This window comes from Manis pentadactyla, chromosome 8, assembly GCF_030020395.1.
Source record: "Manis pentadactyla isolate mManPen7 chromosome 8, mManPen7.hap1, whole genome shotgun sequence".
In the NCBI taxonomy this organism is placed as follows: Eukaryota; Metazoa; Chordata; class Mammalia; order Pholidota; family Manidae; genus Manis; species Manis pentadactyla.
In genome coordinates, this window is record NC_080026.1 from 36,572,427 (window position 1) to 36,598,704 (window position 26,278).

The following is a 26,278-nucleotide window of genomic DNA, read 5'->3' on the forward strand; positions in this document are numbered from 1 at the left end:
TAACACAGTTGGGGACTGACTGTGGGAAACAAACAAACAAAACCCCTCTGAGCCAGTAAGATGAAGTGTGGTCACACAACAAACAGTAAACCATCAGCAGATGGCAGACCAGTCAGAACCTGCCAGATCACTCAGCCCTTGTGTTTGCTGGAGGGATTCTTCCCAAATCTCCTCCTTGGTTCTTTCAGGACCTCCAAAATCTAAGGCACAATGTAGGGCAAGCCAGAAGTAGTGTTACCCTCACCCTCTGGATGGTCTTCCCAGCACTTTTCAGTCTCAGCTATGTGTTGAAATCGGTTTATACTGTCTCTCTCTGGACGAGCTATATAGTTTGCTTGGCCCAGTGCAAAGTGGAGATACTGGGCCCCTGGCTGAAGAGTGAAGAATTTCAAGATGGCATCAGCATGGCATTAACCTAAGAGCTGGTCCCTTATGAACATGGGGCTCTGTGCGACCATAGAGTTCGTTGCATGTCCATGGAGCTGGCCCTTGTCCTTTCTCCCCATCTTCTGTTCCTCTTCCTTCCTGCAAATAAAGCCTGTTTTCTTGGGGTGCTGTTTTCTGTCGCTGGACTATTCGACAAATCTACCCAAGCAACTTGCATGCACCATTCTTTCTCTTGTACTGTCTTGTTATTAACCACAGATAATTTTATTGAAGTGAGGATAAGGCATCAGAACAAATTTGACAATGTTCTCTGGCTCATATTTTCCATTGAAAGGTATCCTCAGAGTGCCAAGATCCTCCTAGATATTCTGACTCTAAACCAGGAATTTTTAATGAGAGGTGAAAACCAGGATTAATTGGGGTGCTTCTTCAGAATATACTTCTCAGGGTTTCTACATCTGTAAACTCAGTTTTCTGTGTGTTTGAAAAGGCTTCTCAGCACAACATTGGTAAAGAACCAGTTGAAAGCTATACCATTTATTTCTTATCTTATATATTGTATATGTTCTCATTTTATTTTTGAGACATATATGCATATATATTCCCCACCCCACTTTATCTTTGATGTTAGAATCTGTGTAAACTGACATTTGTGTCAGAGTGTTTTTAACTTAAAGTTGCCTTGCAAATTCTGTGTAGTGATGGTTATCCACTTTAACTCAGAGTGAGTTTATTTGTGACTGGATCTAGTGGAAGCCACAAACTAATTATTGCAACCAACCAAGAAAAACAAGGGAATGAGGAAATGCCACAAGTATTGACAATATGTATTGTAGCATATGGCTAATGTATAAAGAGGTAATAGAATGATGTATCTCAGGGGATCATTCAAAAGGAAAATTACTTAAATTAACTTTTCAGGCAAACCAAATTATGCATTATACCCCCTCTTGTAATGCTATACAAAGTCAATGTTTGTGAAGAGGAGAACTGGGGGCTATAAATCAAGCCTTTCATAAGAACTGTTGTGTCTGCAGGGATTTTTTTTTCCTTTGCATTTTTTGCTCTTAGATGAATGAAGAATTTTCTCAGCAAATTATTAGTTACTCCTCCTTGCCTATAGAATTGAGTTCACTCTAGTTATGTAGGAGTCAATGGTATTCAAACTGCAGCTTTTGATGAAGTAATCGGCCGCTTCTGGGGCCTCTTTCAGCTGCCCTGGGCGTGCTTCACATGTAAACGACTGCCAAATGGATTCTTTCGACATTCCAGCCAATTAAAATACATTTAAAGTGCAGCTGGTGGAGAGGCAAGCCGGGCGATTGTGTGGAGAACTTCAGGGCAGGGAGACAAAAACAAACTTTGGGGAACCCAGCTCAGGCAGCCTTGCCAGGCGTCTGGGGGCAGTGGAGAAAGTCATGAAAAGAGGCTATCTTTAGCCCCTGTCAGAATCAGAGATGACACTTGGAGCACCACCTTAAAACACACAAAAGAGAGGAACATGTTTGTTAGGGTGTCAGTTTTCTCCCCTCGCCTCTTGAGACTCTGTGTGTTGGCCGGTTGCCCAATGTGGTGCTGCATACAAATATTGACAGAACACAGCGGTGTTTGTTAAACCCGGGCTGGGGAAGCCGGTGATTAAAACTCTTGAAGGAAGATCCAAAAACCCCGGGAACTCTCATCAGTAGCGTTAGAACACGGGCGAATGAAAGAGAAAGTACTGAGCGGGCTAAGTGACACGTTCACCGTCCCTGTCTGCCATGCCTTTTCGGTAAGGACAGATTTTTTTTTTCTTTTTTTCCTCTTGAATGTTTATGTCGATGTGGAGGGAAGAGCGTCCGATGAGCCAAGTGCTCTGCTGCTGAGCTCTGATGTGCAGAGTGCAGTGTGCCTGTGATCTTTCTGGAGGATGTGAGGGGTTTGCTCTGTGGACATAGACCCAAGGCATTACCCAGCACGTGGGGTCTGCCAGTGCTTCTCCAGAATTCAGAGTGACACGTTTTTAAATGTTTTCCTCCACCGACCTGTCCCAGTATTTGCTGCCTGTGCCAGGTGTCCCCAGATTGACAGTAAGTAGATCCCGCTTGTGAACCTAATTGTTATGATGTACGTGCTTGTTTAATTTTTATTTTTATTTTACGTCTTGTCATTCTGCGGTCAGCCCCACATGATGCTTGGGAAAAGCGTCTTCTTACTCCTGGGTTAATATTCAGTCAGACACAAGCATTCTGTTTCATGAAAGCAAATCGAAAATGTTTGGAATGCTTTGCTTTATCTTTACTTTCTTTGGAGAAGCTGATAAACTGAGAATTTATTCTGAATCACTTTTTTCTATCCTAGATGAAGGCAGCTGTGCTCACCCTATCTTTGTGGTCCTGCAAACTCAATAAATACCCAGCGTTGTGGGTCATCCTTCAGTGCCCACCTTAAAACCCTGAGAATGCTAAGTAAGAGTGTGACTGAGCAGGGGCATTGATTCCTACCCATCAATTTACCAGCAAAAGACATGCAAAGTTCCTGATTGTTTCCTATCTTAACCTGTCATGGTAGGCCCTGTTTGGCTTCAGTTTTGTTCATTGCAAACAAAGAATCTTGCACATTTCATGGTGAAGGATCATGTTGCAGTGTCCTGGGCTCAGTTAAATGCACTTTATTAATCTTTAATGTGCCAGTAGCTCTGAGGCTATGCCAAACTGAGACTTTCCAAAACTCTCCAAGCTACCTGCTGCCAAGATAAACGGTGGTAGGCCCAGAAGGGATATTTTAAGGAAACATTCAACAGCAGAGTTTTACCCATTGAATTTGTTGTGAGTTAATGAAAAAAATCTTAAAGATTTCAGAAAGAACTGCCTCAGCTCTATATCCTCTGAGAGAGGCCTACTGGTGGGGGTTCATCTCCTCAGCACACACCACGGGCTAGGCTCTACCTTGGGGAGAGAATAAGGCACTCTACTGTGCGGGTGTTGGGTTGTGTTTATGAAATGCATGTTGTGTGAAGGAAGACATGTGGATATAGAAAATATTCCTGCCTGTGGTGGCATCTGAGCCCAGAGGAAAACAAGGCTATGTGTGTGTGGGGCCTGTAGTCCAATATAACCATTTCAGGCATGCCCAAAGAGCCAGAGGCAGGTAATAGTCTTGTCCAATATAATCATTTTAGGCATACCAAAAGAGCCAGAGATGGGCAGCGGTCACAGAAATCCATTTGGACAGAGATGTAACTTCATATGGAAGAAAAATGGGGTACTAAACCTAAGAAAATTGTCACTGAAGTGATTTAATGTCCCAGAGGACAATGTGAACCTGTTTGACCAGGTCTTGTAGAATGAAAGGGTATGACCTCTTATGGCTGTGGGGCTGCTCATCAGCCTAATGTAGGGTAAACAGTGTCATTGTCATTCCTTGGGGATGCAGGTAATAGCAAAAGAGACCCCTCCTTTAAACACAAGCCTGTGAATATAGAGACTTCATCAGTCAGGGTTGCTTATGCGAACACTGAATTGGAACTGGGAGGAGCTGCACGGTTTTTCTGATTTAGGGTCAGTGAGCCAAGGCCTTTACAAATACCTGCAGGATGAGAAAGGATCAAGTGAGAGATGGCCTCAATTAAGCAGGTGGTTTTATTGCCTTTAGAGTCAGGTCCAGTCTCCTTCCTGTGGCTTAGACCAGGGTTGATGAATTACACATCACAGGCCAAAATCTGCCCAACTTGTGTTTTCATAAATAAAGTTTTATTGGAACACAGCCACACCCCCTTGTTTATTATCTGTGGCTGCTTTTGTGCTACCACAGCAGGGCTGAGAAGTGGCAGCAGAGTTCCGACAGCCCCATAAAGCCTGAAACATTTACTGTCTGGCCCTTTACAGGAAAGACTGAGAAGTTAGACCTGGAGAACACTGCTTTAACCATTTGTGGTGAAGGACTGTTTTTTTTTCAAATTTCCAATCTGTTATGGACTGATTTATTAAATATGACAAAATTGTTGCTTGAATGTTGTGATGTCAGATTGCAACAAAAATTCTAAATGTTTACACTTACATTGTGCTCATCATGAATCCTTAGCAAATAGTTTGCAGACTAGCCCCAGACTGGATCACACTTTGAGCAGTGGTAGCTCTTGCTTAATTTTCTAGTCTCACCTTGTGCCATGCTGTTCTTCTTTCTGAGGACTGAATACGCCAAACTCTTGCCAAATTTGGATCTGTGCTAGTGATGTTTGCTCCACCTGGAACTCTCTTTTCCTAAGTCTTCCCTTAGTTCTTCCTTTCCTTTAGGTCTCTGCTTCAGTTCAGTTCACTAAGGACATCTTTTGACCACTCTGTCTGAAAAAACTAACCTAGTCTTATATCAAACTTTCTTTGTAGCACTTATTATAAACAATATTTGTATTGTTTATCTTCCTATTATTTATTTTCCTGTATTGGTCTGGATTAAGTAACAGATAACATAATTCATTTCAGCTGGCTGAAGCAGAAAGGTTTTATACTTTTTTTAGGTGACATATAAAATCTTGTAGGAGTGTGGGAACAGGCAGAGATTTGACATAATGCTTAGGACAACACAACAGAATTTACCATTATGTCTCTGTCACTAAACAGAACTACGAATCTGGAAGCTGGTGCCACCACTATCTCCATGATCACATGACCTCTGCTTTCATCTCCATCAAAATGAGTATCTCTTTTTCTTGAAACACATGAAGCTGCAGATAGGATACTGGAACCTTAGCTAGAGAGATTGCAGAATACCCAAAACCTCTAGCAGTAAGAGTAGAAACAGAATCTACCTCATAACCTTCACTCTGACTTTCAAATACTACTAAGGGCAGGGAGGAGGTGTCTCCTGGGTGAAATCTGGTTCACAGCAGAACTCAAGCCATGAGAATCAGAAAAATGCTATCTTAGAGGTTTTTTAAGTCTCTTGTGCTGGAATGGAGTCATCTGAATCTGCCTCCATTCCCTATTGAAAGGCCATCTCCATGAGGGTTGGGATCTTGTCTACTTGTTCATTACCCTACACTGATGTTAAGATTAGTACCTGGTATGTGTAACCTGCCCAGTACATGTTGACCATATGAACGTGTGCATGAGTGAATGAATGACATCCCTTGGAAGTCTGTGATTTATAGGAGGGTAGCATGTGGCATACATGAGGGAGATTACTTAGTATGCTGTTACAATCACAATCTAAAGGTTCTTTTCTATTTTTCCTCCTTTTTCTTTCTCCTTCATTCTTTATATATTAGGTATCAAATTCTGTACTTTTTGTCTATCCCTTGATTGACTTTGGGGATAGTTAATTTAATTTTGCATTTGCTTTGTAATTAGCTGTTCTACTCTCTTTACTGTGGTTTTATTACCTCTGGTGACAGCTATTCAACCTTAGGAACACTTCCATCTATAGAAGACCCTCCAAAATAGACTGTAGAGATGGTTTGTGGGAGGTAAATTCTCTCAGCTTTTGCTTATCTGGAAATTGTTTAATCCCTCCTTTAAATTTAAATGATAATCTTGCCGGAAAAAGTAATCTTGGTTCCAGGTCCTTCTGCTTCATGGCATTAAATGCATCATGCCACTCCCTTCTGGCCTGTAAGGTTTTTGCTGAGAAGTCTGATGTTAGCCTGATGGGCTTTCCTTTGTATGTGATCTTATTTCTGTCTTTGGCTGCTTTTAACAGTCTGTCCTTATCCTTGATCTTTCCCATTTTAATTACTATGTGTCTTGGTGTTGTCTTCCTTGGGTCCCTTGTGTTGTGAGATCTGTGCACCTCCATGGCCTGAGAGACTATCTCCTTCCCCAGATTGGGGAAGTTTTCAGCAACTACCTCCTCAAAGACACTTTCTATCCCTTTCTCTCTCTTCTTCTTCTTCTGGTATCCCTATAATGCGAATATTGTTCCACTTGGATTGGTCACACAGTTTTCTCAATATTCTTTCATTCTTAGAGATCCTTTTTTCTCTCTGTGCCTCAGCTTCTTTGTATTCCTCTTCTCTAGTTTCTATTTCATTTATTGTCTCCTCCACCATATCCAACCTTCTTTTAATACCCTCCATCGTGCTCTTCAACGATTGGATCTCTGACCTGGATTCATTCCTGAGTTCTTGGATGTTTTTTTTCGTACCTCCATTAGAATGTTGATGATTTTTATTTTGAACTCCCTTTCAGGAAGAGTCATGAGGTCCATATTATTTAAATCTTTCTCAGGAATTGTATTAATAATTTTACTCTTGACCAGGTTTCTTTGGTGTTTCATATTTGTATATGGTGCCCTCTGGTGTCCAGAAGCTCTATTCTGGAGCTGCTCAGCCCCTGAAGCAATGTCTGGGGTCACTGGGGAGCTGTACTGGTGCCTGGGGGGAGGAAAGAGCTGTTCCCCGGCTCCTGGCTCCTGTGCCTGTCTCCACGGCCTGAGCCAGTGGGCCAGTCACACAGGTATAAGTTTTTGTCCCAGAGCAGCCAGATAGGATCCCTGCTTTCCACAAGCAGCTGGAATCCCAGTCTCCCCAGGAATTCTGCCTGTATTAACTTTCCAACCCGGTAGTCATGCGAGTCTTATGAAAGCACCATGAAATGTAGGTTTGTGCTCCCAGAGCAGATCTCCAGAGCTAGGTATTCAGCAGTCCCAAGCCTTCCACTCCCTCCCTGCTCCATTTCTCTTCCTCCTGCCGGTGACCTGGGGTAGGAGAGGGGCTCGGTCCCGCAGAGCCACAGCTCTGGTACTTTACCCCGTTCAGTGAGATCTGCTCTTTTCTCCAGGTGTGTGCAGTCTGGTGCCATCCTCTTTCCTGTTGCTCTCTCAGAATTAGTTGCGCCAACTATATTTTCTAATTGTATCCAGTTTTAGGAGGAAGCTTCTGTCTCTCCTCTGTGCTGCCATCTTTAATCTCACATGAGGGAGATTAATGAATGTAAATCAGCCTGGGAAATGTCTCTGGTGAGAGATGGAAAACTACCTATAGGCAGTGGTCTCACTTTTGAAACATACCTTGTTTTTCAAAACTGTAATGTATTCATATAGCTATGGTTAGTTTGCTCAGGAATGGGAGTATTCTGGTTACTACCTAATATTATCACTTACTGTGATTATTATAAACCATGGTTTACATAAGTGCTATGTATTTATTAGCTCATTTGATCTGCCAAATATCCTGATAAAGTAGACATTGTGTCCATGTACAGAGAGGAAGCAGAGGCTTTGACTGGTAAAGCGACTTCCTCAAATAACAGAGCTGGTGAGTGGTGCAACCAGATTTAATCCTATGGCTTTCTGAACCTAAGTTTGTACCTTAACCTGTAGTTATAATCCTGTATATAGTTTATCTTTCTGGTTATTGTTTTGTTTCCATCCTAGTGCATCAATTAATTAATAGATTAATTAGTTAATAGGTTAATCTATTGCATTATCTACTTTGTGTCTTAGCAAGGTGAAAGCTAGTCATAGGACTGAGATATCAGTGCAGGTCCCTGGTCATCATTGCTGAACATTGGTGAATATCAGTAATGAATCTCTGGATCTACAGATGGGGGAACAAAAGAGGTAGGAGAGTATGAGATCTACAGTGATTAAGGGTGTCAAAAATTGCTCTTAGGACAAAAAATCCTAGAGAATAGAGTATTTCTTTTGTAATGGGACAACCCTCCACCCTCACAGTATATATTTGATTAAAAATTTTAAGTCTTTGTGTTCTGTTTGGTTGAAATTCTACTTTATATTAGGTAACAATCGTGACTTGTCATTTAATGACAGAAAACAAGTCAAAAATGATGTTTACCTTTAACATTTTAAAGTACTTAGAGATATCTCTGAGGAAGGAGGCTCTGGCAAGGGGTGGGATACCCAACAAAGATTACCTTACAACAATGTATATGGTAAGATAAAAACACTTAAACTTCTGACTGTAGTCTCTATATTCTATAAATGGTAAGGGGAAGAGAAGTGCTTCTGGAATGGTGCAATAAATACCTCTGAAATTCTACTCCTCCATAAAAGTAAGAACACTGACAAAAATGGTCAAATCAACATTTGTAGAAATAGGGAAATAAAATAAAGTTTTGCAACAACCTGAGGACTATTTATTCAGAGCAAAACACCTGAACCTCAGTAAGAATAGTGACATTTGTATCATTTAACTTGCCCTGTATTCCCATTTACCTCTTCTCAGCTCTGAGGAAGTCTTGAAAATCAACAGTTTTGTGATTATGTCAGCTGTAAAAACCAGTAGCCTAGAAGCACTGAAGGGGAAAAACCTGTTTGGAGCTCCACAAAGAGCCTCATTCCCAGAAAATTGTCAGGATTTGACCTGGTAGCTCATTGGAGACTCCTATTTGCAGTTCTGGTCTTAGGGGGACATCATTCAGAACTCAGTCAGGGCAGAGGACCTTTTTTCCTGGGACACCTGTCACAAACAATCACAGTAACTGTTTAACATTTCACTGCCTAAAGCAGCAATTACAGTTGGGGCAAACAGGATGTTAATTTAAAAATTTTAAATTAACAGGTGGGGAATGATATGTCCATCAGGGCTTCAAAAGCTCGTACATCTTCCTGGGGATATAAAAGGCATGAACAAGTGCAGAAGTATGCACTTTCTCAGGAAAGACCCAAAAAGGCCATAATCTCCCACCTATGGCTGACGTCTAGGCTTTGAATAAATGGAATAAAGGCCAAGGAAGAACTGTAAACAGCTGACAAATTGAAGGTGTGCCCCACCATACACAGGAATCCCCTCAGCAAAGGCTGGAGGACTTAGTGAATGAAGGCATTTAAAAAATATCTCCCCAGCCATTAGCTGACCACTCAGCTAACCACACATAACAGAAAACATGGACTTCACAGAATAGGATCAGTAAAGTTACATGAAACAAATAGAGACAATAATTACAACAAACAATGGCTGGCAGAGACCTGATTTCCAGGGTTTCTGCATTATATTATTTTTAATTTCCAGTTTGCAAAAAAGCTTATGAGACATACAAAGAAACAGGAAAATGTTCTATACACAGGGAAAAAGAGGCACTCAATAAAAATTATCCCTGAGGAAGCCCCAACATTGGACTCATTAGACAAAGACTTCAAGTCAGTGACCACAAGTATGTTCAAAGAACTAAAGGTAATCATGTATAAAGAAATGAGGAAGAGATGAGAACAGTATCTCACCAGTCAGATAATACTGATAGAGAAGTTATAAAGAGAAACCAAATAGAAATTTTGGAGATGGAAAGTACAATAACTAAAGGGAAAAATTCACTAGTACGGTGCAGCAGCAGATTTGAATAGGCAGAAAGAGTCAGAAAACTTGAAGATAGGTCAAATGAGATTATTCAATCTGAGAACGGAAAGTAAAGAATGAAGAAAAATTAGCAGAAACCCAAAGACCTGTAGGATACCATCAAATGTATTGCCATACACATAAAGGGAGTCTGAGAAGGAAAAGTGAGACAGAAAGGGGCAGAAAGAAAATATGAAGCAATAATGGCTAAAACCTTCCTATATTTGATGAAAAACATGAATCTACATATCCAAAAAAACTCAGTGATTCCAAGTAGGATAAACTCAAAGAAATACACACTAAGACATGTTACAATCAAATTGCCCCAATTAAAAAGAGAATCTTGAAAGTAGCAAGAGATAAGTGCCTTATTACGTATTTGGGGGTCTCACTAATATTAACACCTAATTTCCCATCAGAAACCATGAAGGCCATAAAGTCATGGGATGACACATTCAAAGTACTGAAAGAAAAGACTGTCAACTAAGAATTCTATATCCAGCAAAATATCTTTCATAAATGAAGGAGAAATTAAAACATAAACAAAAGTGATAGAATGTATCAGTAACAAACCATTCCTACATGAAATACTAAAGGAATCCTTTCAGGCTGAAATGAAATATCGGTAGACAGTGACTGGAATCCACACAAAGAAATAGAAGACACTGGTAAAATATAAGTTAGTAAACATGTACTTTTGTTTATAATGCCTTTTTTTTTTCTCTCTTTATCTATTTAAAAGATACCCGAAGGACAAAGCTGTAAGTTTAAAACTATGTTGATGAACTTGGAATGTGTAAAGATGTAATGTGTACAATAATAAAAGGACAAAGGAGAAGGTGGGAAATGGAGCTATATAAAAGCCAAGTTTTTGTATACTATTGAAATACAGCAAATATTAATCCAAGTAGATTGTTACATTAGATAACCTAGATGAAATAGATAAATTCTTAGATAAAAAATACTGAAACTCACTCAAAAACAAACAGAAAATCTGGATAGACTTTTAGCAAGTAAAAAAGCTGACTTAGTAACCAACAAATTTACCACAAAGAAAAGCCCAAGCCAGATAGCTACCTGGAGAATTCTATCAAACATTTAAAGAATTAACATTATTCCCTCACAAACTCTTCCAAAAAATAAGAGAAGGGAACATTTTTCAACTCAGTCTACAAGGCCTGATAACCAGAACAGACAAAGAAACAAGGAACAAAAATAGGCCAATATGTCTTATGACTGTAGACACTATAATCCTCAACAAAACACTAACAAACCAAATCCAACAACATATAAAAAAGATTATATGCAAGCTTATATGAGATTTATCCCAGGAAAGCAAGACTGGTAGTGCATATGAAAATAAATGTACTATAATACATATTAATAGAATAAAAGACAAAAACCATGTGATCATCTCAATAGTTGCATAAAAAACACTTGGCAATATCTGACATCTTTTCATGATAAAAACTCTAAACAAACTAAGAATAGAACTGCCTCAACCTAATAAAAAGCATTTTCAAAAATCCTAGAGCTAACATTACACTTGACAGTGATAGATCTTTCCCCCTAAAATCAGGCAAAATGACAAGATGTTTTCTCTTACCACTTCTATTTGACATTATACTGTAGTTTTAGTCACAGCAATTAGGCAAGAAAAAGAAATAAAAGGCACCCAGACTGGAACAAATAAATAAACCTATCTTTATTTGCTGGTGACATGATTTTTTGCATAGTGAATCCTAAGGAATCCATTGTAAAAAAAAAAAAGACCTAACAAATGAATTCAGCAAAGTTACAGGGTACAAGATCAATATACAAAAATCAACTTTTGGGTATACATAGCAAGAACAATTTAAAAATTAAATGAAGAGAAACAATGAAATTTGTAACAACATTAAAAAGAATAAAATATTTAGGAAGAAAGTTAAAAGAAGTGCAAAATCTATACACTGAAAACTACTAAGTATTGCTGAACGAAATTAAAGAAGATCTAAATAAATGGAAAGATACCCTATGCACATATATTAGAAGATTTAATATTGTTAAGTTGGCAATAGTTGCCCAAATTGATCTATAGATTCTACATAGTCTTTATCAAAATTCAAGCTGCTTTTTTTCTAGGAAACCGACAAGATGATACTAAGATTTATGTAGAAGTGTAAGTGACCCAGAATGGTCAAAATAACCTTGAAAAAGAAGAGCAAAGTTGTAGCTTAGAGTTCTTGTTTTCAAAACTTACTACAAAGTAACTGTAATAAAAATAGTGTTATTAGCAGAAGCCTAGACATATAGAATTGTGGAATAGAATTAAGAGTCTAGAAATAGACCCTTACATTTATGGTCATTTGATTTTGACAAGGGTGCCAAAGCAATTCAGTGGAGAAGAAGGATGGTGCTGTGAAAGATGGATATCCACATATGAAGGAATCAAGTTGGATCCCTAACTCACACCTTATACAAAAATTAACTCAAAATGGATCACAGAACTAAATGTAAGAACTAAAACTCTAAAACTCTTAGAAGAAAAATAGGAGTAAATCAAGATTTTGAATTAGGTAATTTTCTCGGATAAGACACCAAAAGTAAAAGTGACAAGAGGAAAAAAAGGTAAATGGGGTTTTACACAAATTAAAAGCCTTCATGCTTCAAAGGACACCATCAAGGAAGTAAAAAGACAACTTATAATGTACGAACATATTTGCAAATCATACATCTGAGAAGGAACTTGTAGATGATACAATGGAATATTATTCAACCAAAATGTGCAAAGATCTACTACTACTCACTCATAAGAAGAAAAAAAACTCATTTTAAAAATAGGCAAAGAACTCAGTCATTTCTCCTAAGAAGATAAATGTCTAATAAACACATGAAAATATGTACATCATTAGTGATAAGGGTAAACACAAAACCAAATGAGGTATCACTTGGCATCTACTAGGATGGCTATATAAAAAAAGAGGGACAATAACAAATGTCAACAAGGATATGGAGAAATTAGAAACCTCATACATTGCTGGTAGTAATGTAAAATGGTACAACCATTTTAGAAAAGATTTGGGAATACCTCAAAGAAACTAAACATTGAGTTCCCATATAATCCAGCAGTTCCTTTACTAGGTATATATGCACAGAATCTTAAGCATGTGTCCACACAAAATCTTGAATGTGAATATTCTTATCAACATTAACCATAATTACCAAAAAGCAGAAAGAACCCAGATGTCTGTCAGCTGATAGGTTAAAAAATGTATATTCATATAGTAGAATATTACCAAGCCATATAAATGAATTAAGTATTGATGCATACTACAAAATGGATGAAGCTTGAAAACATGCTAAATTAAAGAATACAGAAGCAAAAAGCCATGTACTGTATGATTTCATTTATGTGAAAATAGGCCTATTTCCAGAATAGGCAAATCTATAGAGTCATAGATTCATTGTTGTTAGGGGTAGCAAAAAGGGATATTGAGGGAATGATTGGTAATTGGCAAAGTGTTTCTTTTTGGGGGATAATAAAATATTCTGGAATTAGATATTGGTGATAGTTCCACATCTTTGTGAATATACTAAAAACTATTAAAATGTGCTCTTTGAAAAAAATGATTGTATATGAATTATACCTCAATAAATCTGTTCCTTTAAAAAATGTTAAGGAGAGAACCAGAGTAATTAGTCACCTCAGCATCAGGTCCACCTTACCTGTGTTTTTTTTTTTTGAGAGGGCATCTCGCATATTTATTGATCATATGGTTAACAACAATAAAATTCTGTATAGGCGACTCAATGCACAATCATTAATCAACCCCAAGCCTAATTCTCAACAGTCTCCAATCTTCTGAAGTACAACGAACAAGTTTTAACATGGTGAACAAGTTCTTACATAGTGAATAAGTTCTTACATGGTGAACAGTGCAAGGACAGTCATCACAGAAACTTTCGGTTTTGATCACGCATCATGAACTATAAACAATCAGGTCAATTATGATTATTCGTTTGATTTTTATACTTGATTTATATGCGAATCCCACATTTCTCCCTTATTATTATTATTATTTAAAATAAAATGCTGAAGTGGTAGGTAGATGCAAGATAAAGGTAGAAAACATAGTTTAGTGCTGTAAGAGGGCAAATGTAGATGATCAGGTGTGTGCCTATAGACTAAGTATTAATCCAAGCTAGACAAGGGCGACAAAACTTCCACGGATGCAGAAGATTTCTCTCAAAACAGGGGGGGTGAGGTTCTAAGCCTCACCTCTGTTGATCCCCAATTTCTCACCTGATGGCCCCCCTGTGACTGTGCCTGTCTTAGGTTGTTCCTCCCCTGAGGAATCTTACCTGTCTCTGGCTAACCAGTCATCTTCCGGGGCCATACAGGGAAATGTAAAGTTGGTAAGTGAGAGAGAAGCAATATTGTTTGAAAAGGTTAGCTTTTTACTTCTTTGCAGATTTATGCCCTGTGGCTTCTATGCCCAGCATTTGTCTTGAGGTATCTTTACCACTTGGAAGAATTATGATACTCAGTAATTTCGATATGAGGCACGAATTCTACTTAGGGGTTGTAATTAGGAAGGAAGAAGAAAAGCTATAGAAGTAGCAGACGGAAGAAAACATGGGAAGATTGATTATTTCTTTGACACATCTTCTTGTAGTGTAGCATAAGCGTGTATAGGTTTTAAAGTACTAGTTAAATTGCGTGCACACATTAACATAATAGGAATACAGCTACATAACCAAAGCAGTCCTACAATTACCAGCCATATCCAGTGAAACCGAGAAAACCAGTTAGGCACCCTAGGCATTTGTGAAAACTTATCAATGATATGATGGATATTGTCTAACTGAATTTGAATAGTTTGAGAAAAATCAGACAAATTAAAAAAAAACATTCCTGGGAACTGTTCATATCCCATATGTTCTTTTAACAGTAGATAGTCTATAGTCACAAGATTTTGTGTTGCAACTTGCACTTCTCCTAATTCTTGGTTGAGTTCAGACAGTATAGATCCAGTCAAATTTGTTGTTTTACTGTATGCACAGGCCAGCTTAGATATCTCCTTCTTCATTCCCATGGCAAGTCCAGGATCCAGTGGGATGAATGCAGCTACAACTGCAACAGCACCAGGATATTTGTTGAAGTTTTCTGATGATCATCTTCTGGAATGACTCTTCCAGAGAATGTTGATGTTGGAAGTTCTTCTTCATATTGTATCTTAATTCATTTTCTGAGCAGCCAAATTAGGCTTTGATCCTCTGTATAAACACAAACAGACCCTTTGCCGACACTTTGATATGCCCTTTATACCATTGTGAAGAACTTATTGGAGATCACCACACAGGAATTGCTTTTTTTTTTTTCTTAAGAGAAAGGAATATTATCAGAAAAATGTACTTCCATAGCTGATCATCTGACACCCTTTAAATGATCAAAATTAAGGATATTTAAAGCATGCATTAATCAGTGATTTGCAGTTAGTTTTATCCTATCAGGGAGTAATCCCCCTTTTCTTTCTTTTTTTTTTCTTATCATTAATCTACAATTACATGAAGAACATTATGTTTACTAGGCTCTCCCCTATACCAGGTCCCCCCGCACAAACCCCCCTACAGTCACTGTCCATCAGCATAGCAAAATGTTGTATAATCACTACTTGTCTTCTCTGTGTTGTACAGCCCTCCCCTTTCTCCCACCTCCCCATTATGCATGCTAATCATAATACCCCCTTTCTTCTTCCCCCCCTTTATCCCTCCCTACCCACCCATCCTCCCCAGTCCCTTTCCCTTTGGTACCTGTTAGTCCATTCTTGGGTTCTGTGATTCTGCTGCTGTTTTGTTCCTTCAGTTTTTCCTTTGTTCTTATATTCCACAGATAAGTGAAATCATTTGGTATTTCTCTTTCTCCGCTTGGCTTGTTTCACTGAGCATAATACCCTCCAGCTCCATCCATGTTGCTGCAAATGGTAAGATTTTCCCTTTTCTTATGGCTGAGTAGTATTCCATTGTGTATATGTACCACATCTTCTTTATCCATTCATCTATCAATGGACATTTAGGTTGCTTCCAATTCTTGGCTATTGTAAATAGTGCTGCGATAAACAAAGGGGTGCATTGGTCTTTCTCATACTTGATTGCTGCATTCTTAGGGTAAATTCCTAGGAGTGCAATTCCTGGGTCAAATGGTATGTCTGTTTTGAGCATTTTGATGTACCTCCATACTGCTTTCCACAATGGTTGAACTAACTTACATTCCCACCAGCAGTGTAGGAGGGTTCCCCTTTCTCCACAGCCTCGCCAACATTTGTTGTTGTTTGTCTTTTGGATGGCAGCCATCCTTACTGGTGTGAGGTGATACCTCATTGTAGTTTTAACTTGCATTTCTCTGATAATTAGCGATATGGAGCATGTTCTCATGTGTCTGTTGGCCATCTGTATTTCTTTTTTGGAGAACTGTCTGTTTAGTTCCTCTGCCCATTTTTTAATTAGATTATTTGTTTTTTGTTGAGGTTGGTGAGCTCTTTATATATTTGGATGTCAAGCCTTTATCGGATGTGTCATTTACAAATATATTCTCCCATAATGTAGGGTACCTTTTTGTTCTATTGATGGTGTCTTTTGCTGTACAGAAGCTTTTCGGCTTAATATAGTCCCACTTGTTCATTTTTGCTGTTGTTTTCCTTGCCCGGGAGATATGTTCAAGAAGAGGTCACTCATGTTTATGTCTAAGAGGTTTTTCCCTGTGTTTTTTTTCTAAGAGTTTTATGGTTTTGTGACTTACATTCTGGTCTTTGATCCATTTTGAGTTTACTTTTGTGTATGGGGTTAGACAATGGTCCAGTTTCATTCTCCTAAATGTAGCTGTCCAGTTTTGCCAACACCAGCTGTTGAAGAGACTGTCATTTTGCCATTGTATGTCCATGGCCCCTTTATCAAATATTAATTGACCATATATGTGTGGGTTAATGTCTGGATTCTCTAGTCTGTTCCATTGGTCTGTGGCTCTTTTCTTGTGCCAGTACCAAATTGTCTTGATTACTATGGCTTTATAATAGAGCTTGAAGTTGGGGAGTGAGATCCCCCCTACTTTATTCTTCTTTCTCAGGATTGCTTTGGCTATTCGGGGTCTTTGGTGGTTCCATATGAATTTTTGAATTATTTGTTCCAGTTCATTGAAGAATGTTGCTGGTAGTTTCATAGGGATTGCATCAAATCTGTATATTGCTTTGGGCAGGATGGCCATTTTGACGATATTAATTCTTCCTAGCCACGAGCATGGGATGAGTTTCCATCTGTTAGTGTCCCCTTTAATTTCTCTTAAGAGTAACTTGTAGTTTTCAGAGTATAAGTCTTTCACTTCCTTGGTTAGATTTATTCCTAGGTATCTTATTTTTTTTGATGCAATTGTGAATGGAGTTGTTTTCCTGATTTCTCTTTCTGTTGGTTCATTGTTAGTGTATAGGAAAGCCACAGATTTCTGTGTATTGATTTTGTATCCTGCAACTTTGCTGTATTCCGATATCAGTTCTAGTAGTTTTGGGGTGGAGTCTTTAGGGTTTTTTATGTACAGTATCATGTCATCTGCAGATAGTGACAGTTTAACTTCTTGTTTACCAATCTGGATTCCTTGTATTTTTTTGTTTTGTCTGATTGCCGTGGCTCGGACCTCCAGTACTATGTTAAATAACAATGGGGAGAGTGGGCATCCCTATCTTGTTCCCGATCTCAGAGGAAAAGCTTTCAGCTTCTCGCTGTTCAGTATAATGTTGGCTGTGGGTTTATCATATATTGCCTTTATTATGTTGAGGTACTTGCCCTCTGTACCCAATTTGCTGTGAGTTTTTATCATGAATAGATGTTGAATTTTGTCAAATGCTTTTTCAGCATCTATGGAGATGATCATGTGGTTTTTGTCTTTCTTTTTGTCGATGTGGTGGATGATGTTGATGGATTTTCGAATGTTGTACCATCCTTGCATCCCTGGGATGAATCCCACTTGGTCATGGTGTATGATCATTTTGATATATTTTTGAATTCGGTTTGGTAATATTTTATTGAGTATTTTTGCATCTACATTCATCAGGGATATTGGTCTGTAATTTTCTTTTTTGGCGGGGTCTTTGCCTGGTTTTGGTATTAGGGTGATGTTGGCTTCATAGAATGAGTTTGGGAGTATTCCCTCCTCTTCTGTTTTTTGGAAAACTTTAAGGAGAATAGGCATTATGTCTTCTCTGTGTGTCTGATAAAATTCTGAGGTAAATTCGGTTTTGTTCTTTGGTAGTTTTTTGATTACCGTTTCAATTTCTTTGCACGTAATTGGTTCATTTAACTTTTGTGTTTCTTCCTTGGTCAGTCTTGGAAGGTTGTATTTTTTTGGAAGTTGTCCATTTCTTCTAGGCTTTCCAGCTTGTTGGCATATAGGTTTTCACATTAGTCTTTAATAATTATTTGTATTTCTGTGGCGTCTGTTGTGATTTTTCCATTCTCATTTCTGATTCTGTTGATCGTGTTGATTCTCTTTTTCTCTTAATAAGTTTGGCTAGAGGTTTATCTATTTTGTTTATTTTCTCAAAGAACCAGCTCTTGGTTTCATTGATTTTTGCTATTGTTTTATTCTTCTCAATTTTGTTTATTTCTTCTCTGATCTTTATTATGTCCCTCCTTCTGCTGACTTTAGGCCTCATTTGTTCTTCTTTATCCAGTTTCGATAATTGTGATGTTAGACTATTCATTTGGGATTGTTCTTCCTTCTTCAAGTGTGCCTGGATCGCTATATACTTTCCTCTTAAGACTGCTTTTGCTGCATCCCACAGAAGTTGGGGTTTTGTGTTGTTGTTGTCATTTGTTTCCATATATTCCTTGATCTCTATTTTAATTTGTTCATTGATCCATTGATTATTTAGGAGCATGTTGTTAAGGCTCCATGTGTTTGTGAGCCTTTTTTTTTTCTTTGTAGAATTTATTTCTAGTTTTATACCTTGGTGGTCTGAAAAGTTGGTTGGTAGAATTTCAATATTTTGGAATTTATTGAGGCTCCTTTTGTGAGCTAGTATGTGGTCTATTCTGGAGAATGATCCATGTGCACTTGAGAGGAATGTATATCCTATTGCTTTTGGATGTAGAGTTCTATAGATGTCTATTAGGTCCATCTGTTCTACTGTGTTATTCAGTGCCTCCTTGTCCTTACTTATTTTCTGTCTGGTGGATGTATCCTTTGGGGTGAGTGCTGTGTTGAAGTCTCCTAAAATGAATGCATTGCAATCTATTTCCCCCTTTAGTTCTGTTAGTATTTGTTTCACATATGTTGGTGCTCCTGTGTTAGGTGCATATATATTTAGAATGGTTATATCCTCTTGTTTGACTGAGCCCTTATCATTATGTATGTCCTTCTTTATCTCTTGTTACTTTCTTTGTTTTGAAGTCTATTTTGTCTGATAATAGTACTGCAACCCTTGCTTTCTTCTCTCTGTTGTTTGCCTGAAAAATGTTTTTCCATCCTTTGACTTTTAGTCTGTGCATGTCTTTGGGTTTGAGGTCAGTCTCTTGTAAGCAGCATATAGATGGGTCTTGCTTTTTTATCCATTCTATTACTCTGTGTCTTTTGATTGGTGCATTCAGTCCATTTACATTTAGGGTGAGTACTGAAAGATATGTACTTATTGCCATTGCAGGCTGTAGTTTCGTGGTTACCAAAGGTTCAAGGTTAGCCTCTTTAGTATCTTACTGCTTAACTTAGGTCACTTATTGAACTGTTATATGCACTGTCTGGAGATTCTTTTCTTCTCTCCCTTCTTATTCCTCCTCCTCCATTCTTTATATGTTGGTTGTTTTATTCTGTGCTCTTTCGTGTTTACTTTAACTGCTTTTAGTGGGTAGTTGATTTTATTTTTTTGCCTTTAGTTAGTATTTGGTTGGTCTGCTTTCTTTGCTATGATTTTATTTTCTCTGGTGACATCTGTTTAGTTTTAGGAGTGCTCCCGTCTAGAACAGTCTCTCTAAAATACCCTGTAGAGGTGGTTTGTGGGAGGCAAATTCCCTCAACTTTTGCTTGTCTGGGAATTGTTTAATCCCTCCGTCATATTTAAATGATAATCATGCTGGATACAGTATCCTTGGTTCAAGGCCCTTCTGTTTCATTGCATTAAATATATCATGCCATTCTCTTCTGGCCTGTAAGGTTTCTGTTGAGAAGTCTGATGATAGCCTGATGGGTTTTTCTTTATAGGTGACCTTTTTCTCTCTAGCTGCCTTTAAAACTCTTTCCTTGTCCTTCATCTTTGCGATTTTAATTATTATGTGTCTTGGTGTTGTCCTCCTTGGGTCCTTTCTGTTGGGAGTTCTGTGTATTTCCGTGGTCTGTTTGATTATTTCCTCCCCCAGTTTGGGGAATTTTTCAGCAATTATTTCTTCAAAGATACTTTCTACCCATTTTTCTCTCTCTTCTTCTTCTGGTACCCCTATAATATGGATATTGTTCCTTTTGGATTGGTCACACAGTTCTCTTAATATTGTTTCATTCCTGGCGATCCTTTTCTCTCTCTCTATGTCAGCTTCTATGCATTCCTGTTCTCTGGTTTCTATTCCATCAATGGCCTCTTGCATCTCATCCATTCTGCTTATAAATCCTTCCAGATTTTGTTTCACTTCTGTAATCTCTTTCCGGGCATCTGTAATCTCCCTCCGGACTTTATCCCTTAGCTCTTGTATATTTCTCTGCATTTCCATCAGCATGTTTATGATTTTTATTTTGAATTCTTTTTCAGGAAGCCAGGTTAGTTCTGTCTCCTTCTCTTGTGTTGTCTCTGTGATCTTTGCCTGTAATTTTGCCTTTTCATGGTGATAGAGATAGTTTGCAGAGCTGACACGAGTGACGGCTGGAAGAAATTCCCTTCTTGTTGGTTTGTGGCCCTCCTCTCCTGGGAGAACAGCGGCCTCTAGTGGCTTGTGCTGCGCAGCTGCGCGCAGACAGGGTTTCTGCTTCCTGCCCGGCTGCTATGGAGTTTATCTCCGCTGTTGCGATGGGCGTGGCCTGGCTTGGGCTGCTTCTTCAAAATGGAGCTGTATTGGAGGGGGAATGGCCGGGAGGCTATTTATCTCTGTGAGGGGCCTCCGTGCTCCCTGCTGCCCAGGGGGTTAGAGTGCCCAGAGATCCCCAGATTCCCTGCTGCTGTACTAAGTGTCCCGGGATATTTCCATCCAGTTTTGGGGTCCCTGTCCCTTTAAGACTTCCAAAAAGCATTCTCAAAAAAAAAAAAGAGCCGCTCGTTTTCTTTGTCCTCAGTGACTCACTCACCGGTCTTGCTGCCCTGTTTCCCTAGTATCCAGGACCCCACGCATGCACTGTGTCTGCGCTCTGGTCCGGATGGCTGGGGCTGGGTGTTCGGCAGTCCTGGGCTCCGTCTCCCTCCCGCTCTGCCTATTCTTCTCCCGCCGGGAGCTGGGGGGAGGGGCGCTCGGGTCCCGCTGGGCCGGGGCTTGTATCTTACCCCCTTTAAGAGGCACTGGGTTCTCGCAGGTGTGGTTGTGGTCTGGATGTTGTCCTGTGTCCTCTGGTCTCTATTCTAGGAGGAGTTGTCTTCATTATATTTTCATAGATATATGTGGTTTTGGGAGGAGATTTCCGCTGCTCTGCTCACACCGCCATCTTCTGTTCCCCGTCCACCTTACCTGTTTTTGAGCATGATGCAAGAGTGCAAATAGAGGCCCATATGCCACAAGTCAAATATTTTAACATTATGGATCAGGCAAACACAGTCTTAAATATGCTCTATTCTCCTACGTTTATAAGCATACCTTTGCCCATGAACAGTTTTATATTGTTGGCTGCAGAAAGTCAGCAAGAGCTTTAGGAACAGTGTTGTGGTCTTATCATTTCTGAAACAGCCTGTTGGCAGCTCTGTCAAGGCGTGAGTAGAAGAGATCCTGGGGAGAGCAGTAAGCTATGGCGATAGACTCACCAGCAATTGAAGAGGACCCAAACCAATGTCATAGGTATGGAGAAGGGGTGACAGAGCAGATATTCTAAAAGCTTGATCAGCAGAGATGGATGTGGAAGTGGAAGGAGGGAAGAGAGAAAAGCAAAAGAGGCTAGCTTACCATAAGAGTTTCAGTGAATCAGCCTGGTGATATTATTACTAAAAGAAAAATGAAGTGGGTTTTAATAGGAATGAAGGAATCTTGAGAGCTGTGTTTTGGGTATGTGAGGCTGAGCTCTCTGTGGGTCATTAGGTGGAAGTGACCAATTAGCAATTCGAAGCACATACGTGGAGCATAGAAAAGAGCTTTGAGTCAGTAAAATGGTTTAAAAGTCATCACAATTGTCAAAATCCCTGGAAAGAGTAAGATTTCTTAAGAGGAGAATAAATAGTAGTAACTGAATGTGTAGAGACACAATGGAGCTGTACCCTTAATAATCAGACTCTGAAATGTTCCTGCTAAAAGCAAATGACAAATATAACACCATGTGCAAGAAACTTTCATGTTGTAGAGTATCATGTAGCAAGGTTGATGCTATTGGTTAGGAAATGTTGATTATAATATGATCATGACCAGTAACAGTTGGGAAGAACAACCAAAATTAGCAGAATCATAATAGGAAAACATATAACTGAACTTTTAAGTTAGATACAAATTATAGTTGACATAAATAAATACACATAACTTAAAGCATATGTTACTGGTGTAGCTTTGCTTGTTATGATTGTTTTTGTTCAGTAACCTGTGTTTGAAAGAAGAAAAACAGGCTGATAATTCTTAGTTGCCTTAACTGGATGATGATATTATTTAATATTGCTATTGGGTTTCTACCTGGGAAGTACTTCAGAACCATTAATTAGACATTGCTTATCAGCTCTCTGCATAGGCATTGCTGGCATGTTTGCATTCTTGCTGCTGCTGCCATTCCCCCACATGCTGTAATTTTTGACAAATTATGTGACTTGTTCACTGGGAAAAGCACCCAGAACCGAGAACCTGCCTACTTTGGGTTATTGAAAGACCATTGGTTTAAGTTTGGTGTTGCCAGGTTTTTTGTTTATTTACTGAATGAGTAAAATTTGCATGTTTTCACTGGCTTAAGCTTTTGTCTGAAACACGCAGGGCAAGTACTATTTCCTGTTATCCCTGCCTGGTTTCAGGAGTCATTACTGTCACATTATTGCCAGGAAATAGCTGTGTTCTTGTTTTTTTGGATTTACAGGGATTTAGCATTTCTAAGAGATCAGGTATTTGCGCAATACGTGGTTAGACTTCCTTGGTGGAATACAGGAGGGTAGGAAGTTGGGTGTGTTAATCGGGTTTTTAATCTTTAATTAGCAGCAGTCATATTTTTTAATCAGCACTGAAGGTGCTAGGTTTGGGCCAGGTTTTAAAGGAGGTGAATATTGCGTGCCTCTGCATTTCAGTTCTACCAAAATGTTCAGATCCTCCTCTTCTAGCCAGTCTCCTAGAGATCCTGTAGGATTGACTGTCAAAATCCCTGGAAAGAGTAAGATTTCTTAAGAGGAGAATAAAGAGTAATAACTGAATATAACTCTGTGACTTACATGCCATGTTCTTTTATGTCTTTATCTGCATTCTGTTGCAATCCAATCCAACTCTGATTGGATGTGAAATGGATTGCTATGAGGTAGGCTAACCCATAATTTGATAGTGGGAGTGTAAATTGGTGTGGCTTTTATGGAAAGCATTGTGGCAATATGTGTTCAAGTATTTTAATCTTTGCTATTCTAATTTTGACCTATTCAATGGAAATCATATGTGATATGTAAAAAAAGCTACTTATGAAAATGTTCATACTATATTATTTATAATACTAAAATATGGAAAACAACATCAATAGGTGAATGGTCAAATAAATTATGGACTAGAGAGAGCTCTTTCAGTCAACAACAAAAGGATTACTATCCCAATAGAAAATGGTTGAAGGTCATTAAATATAATTTGCCAAGGGCAGATATAAATGGCCAAGAAGCATTTGAACTGATGTTCTATCTCATTAATAAGTAAAAGACTACCAATGAAATTGACAAGATGTAATTTTACCTATTAGCAAAGATTAAATATCCCCATTGATGAAATAGATATCAAGCATTCTCATTTATTCTTGGTGGGAATGTAATTGGGACAAATTTAGAGAGAAACAATGTGGGTGGGAGACAGTACGCTTTTGACTCAGTAATGCACTTGTAAAAATGTATCTTAAAGAAATAATCAATGGGTCTACAAAGAATCTTCATAGCATATTTACACAGTACCACTTATACTAGTGAAAACAAAGTAATCCAACATCTACTCATAGGTGATTGTTAAATAAATCATAGTATAATCACATAATGGAATACCATATAGCCATGAAAAACAGATGCAGATCTAGTTGATAGGAATGATGCCTATGAAACAGCTGGTGAAAAATGTACACTAAAAATAAATGAGTATCACAAACTCATTTTTAAAAAGTTATGTCTTTACCTACCTATGTGTATCTGCATTCAAACAAAAGTTTAAAGTACTTCCACTAAAATGAGAAGATAACTTTTACTTTCTTTATTGCATATTTTTGTATTGCTGAATTTATCTTTGATTAATATATATTAATATCATAATTAGTAGCATGAAGCTTTACTATTCAGCATTGCAATCAAATAAATAAAAGGTTACATTCATAAGATGAAATATATAACTAATACAGTGATTTTTAAAAGTCAATTAAATGATGATAAATTAAAAAATGATTATATGGACTAGAAGGAAATGCATCAAATATTAATTAGCAGTGTTTATTTATAATACAACAAGAATAACAGCCATACAAAATTATTTGTAACTAATAGTTTCATAGAAAAATGTAAAACAATTCAAAAGAGTTATTTGTATTGTGACCATCATCTCTTATAGATGCCATAGATCAGAATGCTGTAGTTATACCTAGTAATTCACATACAAAAAAGTGTGTATACGTAACAGATGTATGGCATAAGCCAATTTCAAAGTTCTTGTATATGGAAACTCCTGTAACAGTGGGTACTGCAGACACTATGGCAGGAAGATTTTTAGTTAGTTGGGTCTTCTTGAGCATCATGGAGAAAGGTCATGTACACACTTAAAACACTACTGTACATTTAGGTAAACAACCCATAGACTTGGATAAATGGCAAAAACAAATCAGAAACCACACTGCTACACTATTCACATTTACATCGAGAGAATTTGGAAAATTTGATAATGTGGATTTTTTGCCAACCTACCCAAAGTAATTTATAATTTATTCCCCATGCTCCCCCTAAAATTATCCTAAATTGATTCAGTTCTATGAAACTCCTTTAGGCCTATCACCTTCTTGGAATATTTTCTTTAGTTTTCACAACAATTCTGTAAGACAGGCAGAATAAATATTTAAATTTTACAGAAAAGGAAAGAACTTCATAGAGGTTAAATACGTTGCTCAGGATCTCAAAACTAGAAAATTGAGAAGCTTGGATCTGACTCCACATTTTTCCAACAATCTAAATTAGTTTCAGTTACTATTGGGACACAAATCTGAGTTTACTGACTCTAATTCTGTGTTCTATATTAGATCAATCTATTCTTCTCTCAGAAGTTTATATTGCCTTTAAGATAGTCCCAGGATTGAACCTGGTTTTGTTTTCTAATAAAGCACCAGTGAGCATAAAGAAAAGAATTCTAGATAAAGGAATGAATATGCTAAGGCATAGGCCAGAAAAAGGGGTTTGGGAACAGGAGGCAGGTGGGTAAGGCCTCAAACCCTAATATCTGCAAAGCACATACAGGTGATATAAATAATGGACAACTACCAGGAGTGAGTAAAACCAAATCAATTACATGATAATAAATGGAACTACCACTGGGTCTCACTGAGGCAGAGAAATGGCAGAGACTCATGAGATGTGGGTGAACTGGAGAGCATGTCCTGCTGACCCTCTGCAGGATGTAGCTGTTACTCAGTATCAACAATTGTTGACAAAGTGGAACTGGCTCTGTGTTTTAATTTTTTCAATTATTTAAAAGAAGCTAGAAATCTATTTTTAGGTAAAATCTCACCATTTTTTTTTAGATAATTATTTTTTATTGAATGGTAGTTGACACAGTATTACATTAGTTTCAGGTGTACAACACAGTGATTCAACATTTATATACATGATAATTGTAGGTACCAGCTATCACCATACCAAGTTGTTACAATATTTTGACTATATTCCTTATGCTATACATTACATCCTGGTTACTTATTTATTTTACAATTGGAAGTGTATACATATATATATATATATATATATATATATATATTTGTGAGGGCATCTCTCATATTTATTGATCAAATGGTTGTTAACAACAATAAAATTCTGTATAGGGGAGTCAATGCTCAATGCACAATCATTAATCCACCCCAAGCCTAATTTTCGTCAGTCTCCAATCTTCTGATGCATAACGAACAAGTTCTTACATGGAGTACAAATTCTTACATAGTGAATAAGTTACATGGTGAACATTACAAGGGCAGTCATCACAGAAGCTTTCAGTTTTGCTCATGCATTATGAACTATAAACAGTCAGTTCAAATATGAATATTCATTTGATTTTTATACTTGATTTATATGTGGATAC

The 26,278-nt window shown here is 38.1% G+C and overlaps 1 protein-coding gene and 1 long non-coding RNA gene across 7 annotated transcripts in view; one reads left to right on the plus strand and one right to left on the minus strand.

Moving 5' to 3' along the window:
• NCKAP5 (NCK associated protein 5) overlaps positions 1-26,278 on the plus strand; it is a 1,007,163-nt gene that overhangs the window by 52,835 nt on the left and 928,050 nt on the right. For 2 of the 6 annotated variants that reach the window (XM_057505667.1, XM_036886546.2), the window contains exon 1: positions 1,656-2,158. The exons of 2 other annotated variants lie outside the window; for them this stretch is intronic. Coding sequence is in view for 1 of the 4 variants with exons in the window: in XM_057505672.1 (XP_057361655.1) it covers positions 2,148-2,158 (11 nt within the window). In the remaining 3 variants the exon portion in view is untranslated. 2 more of the 6 variants (XM_057505672.1, XM_057505670.1) reach the window with 2 other exon arrangements.
• Positions 6,322-23,643, minus strand: LOC130684546 (uncharacterized). The gene is made up of 3 exons (XR_008998833.1): positions 23,188-23,643; positions 21,318-23,132; positions 6,322-13,358 (listed from the first exon to the last, which is right to left on the minus strand). It is a non-coding gene; the product is annotated as an uncharacterized LOC130684546 (long non-coding RNA).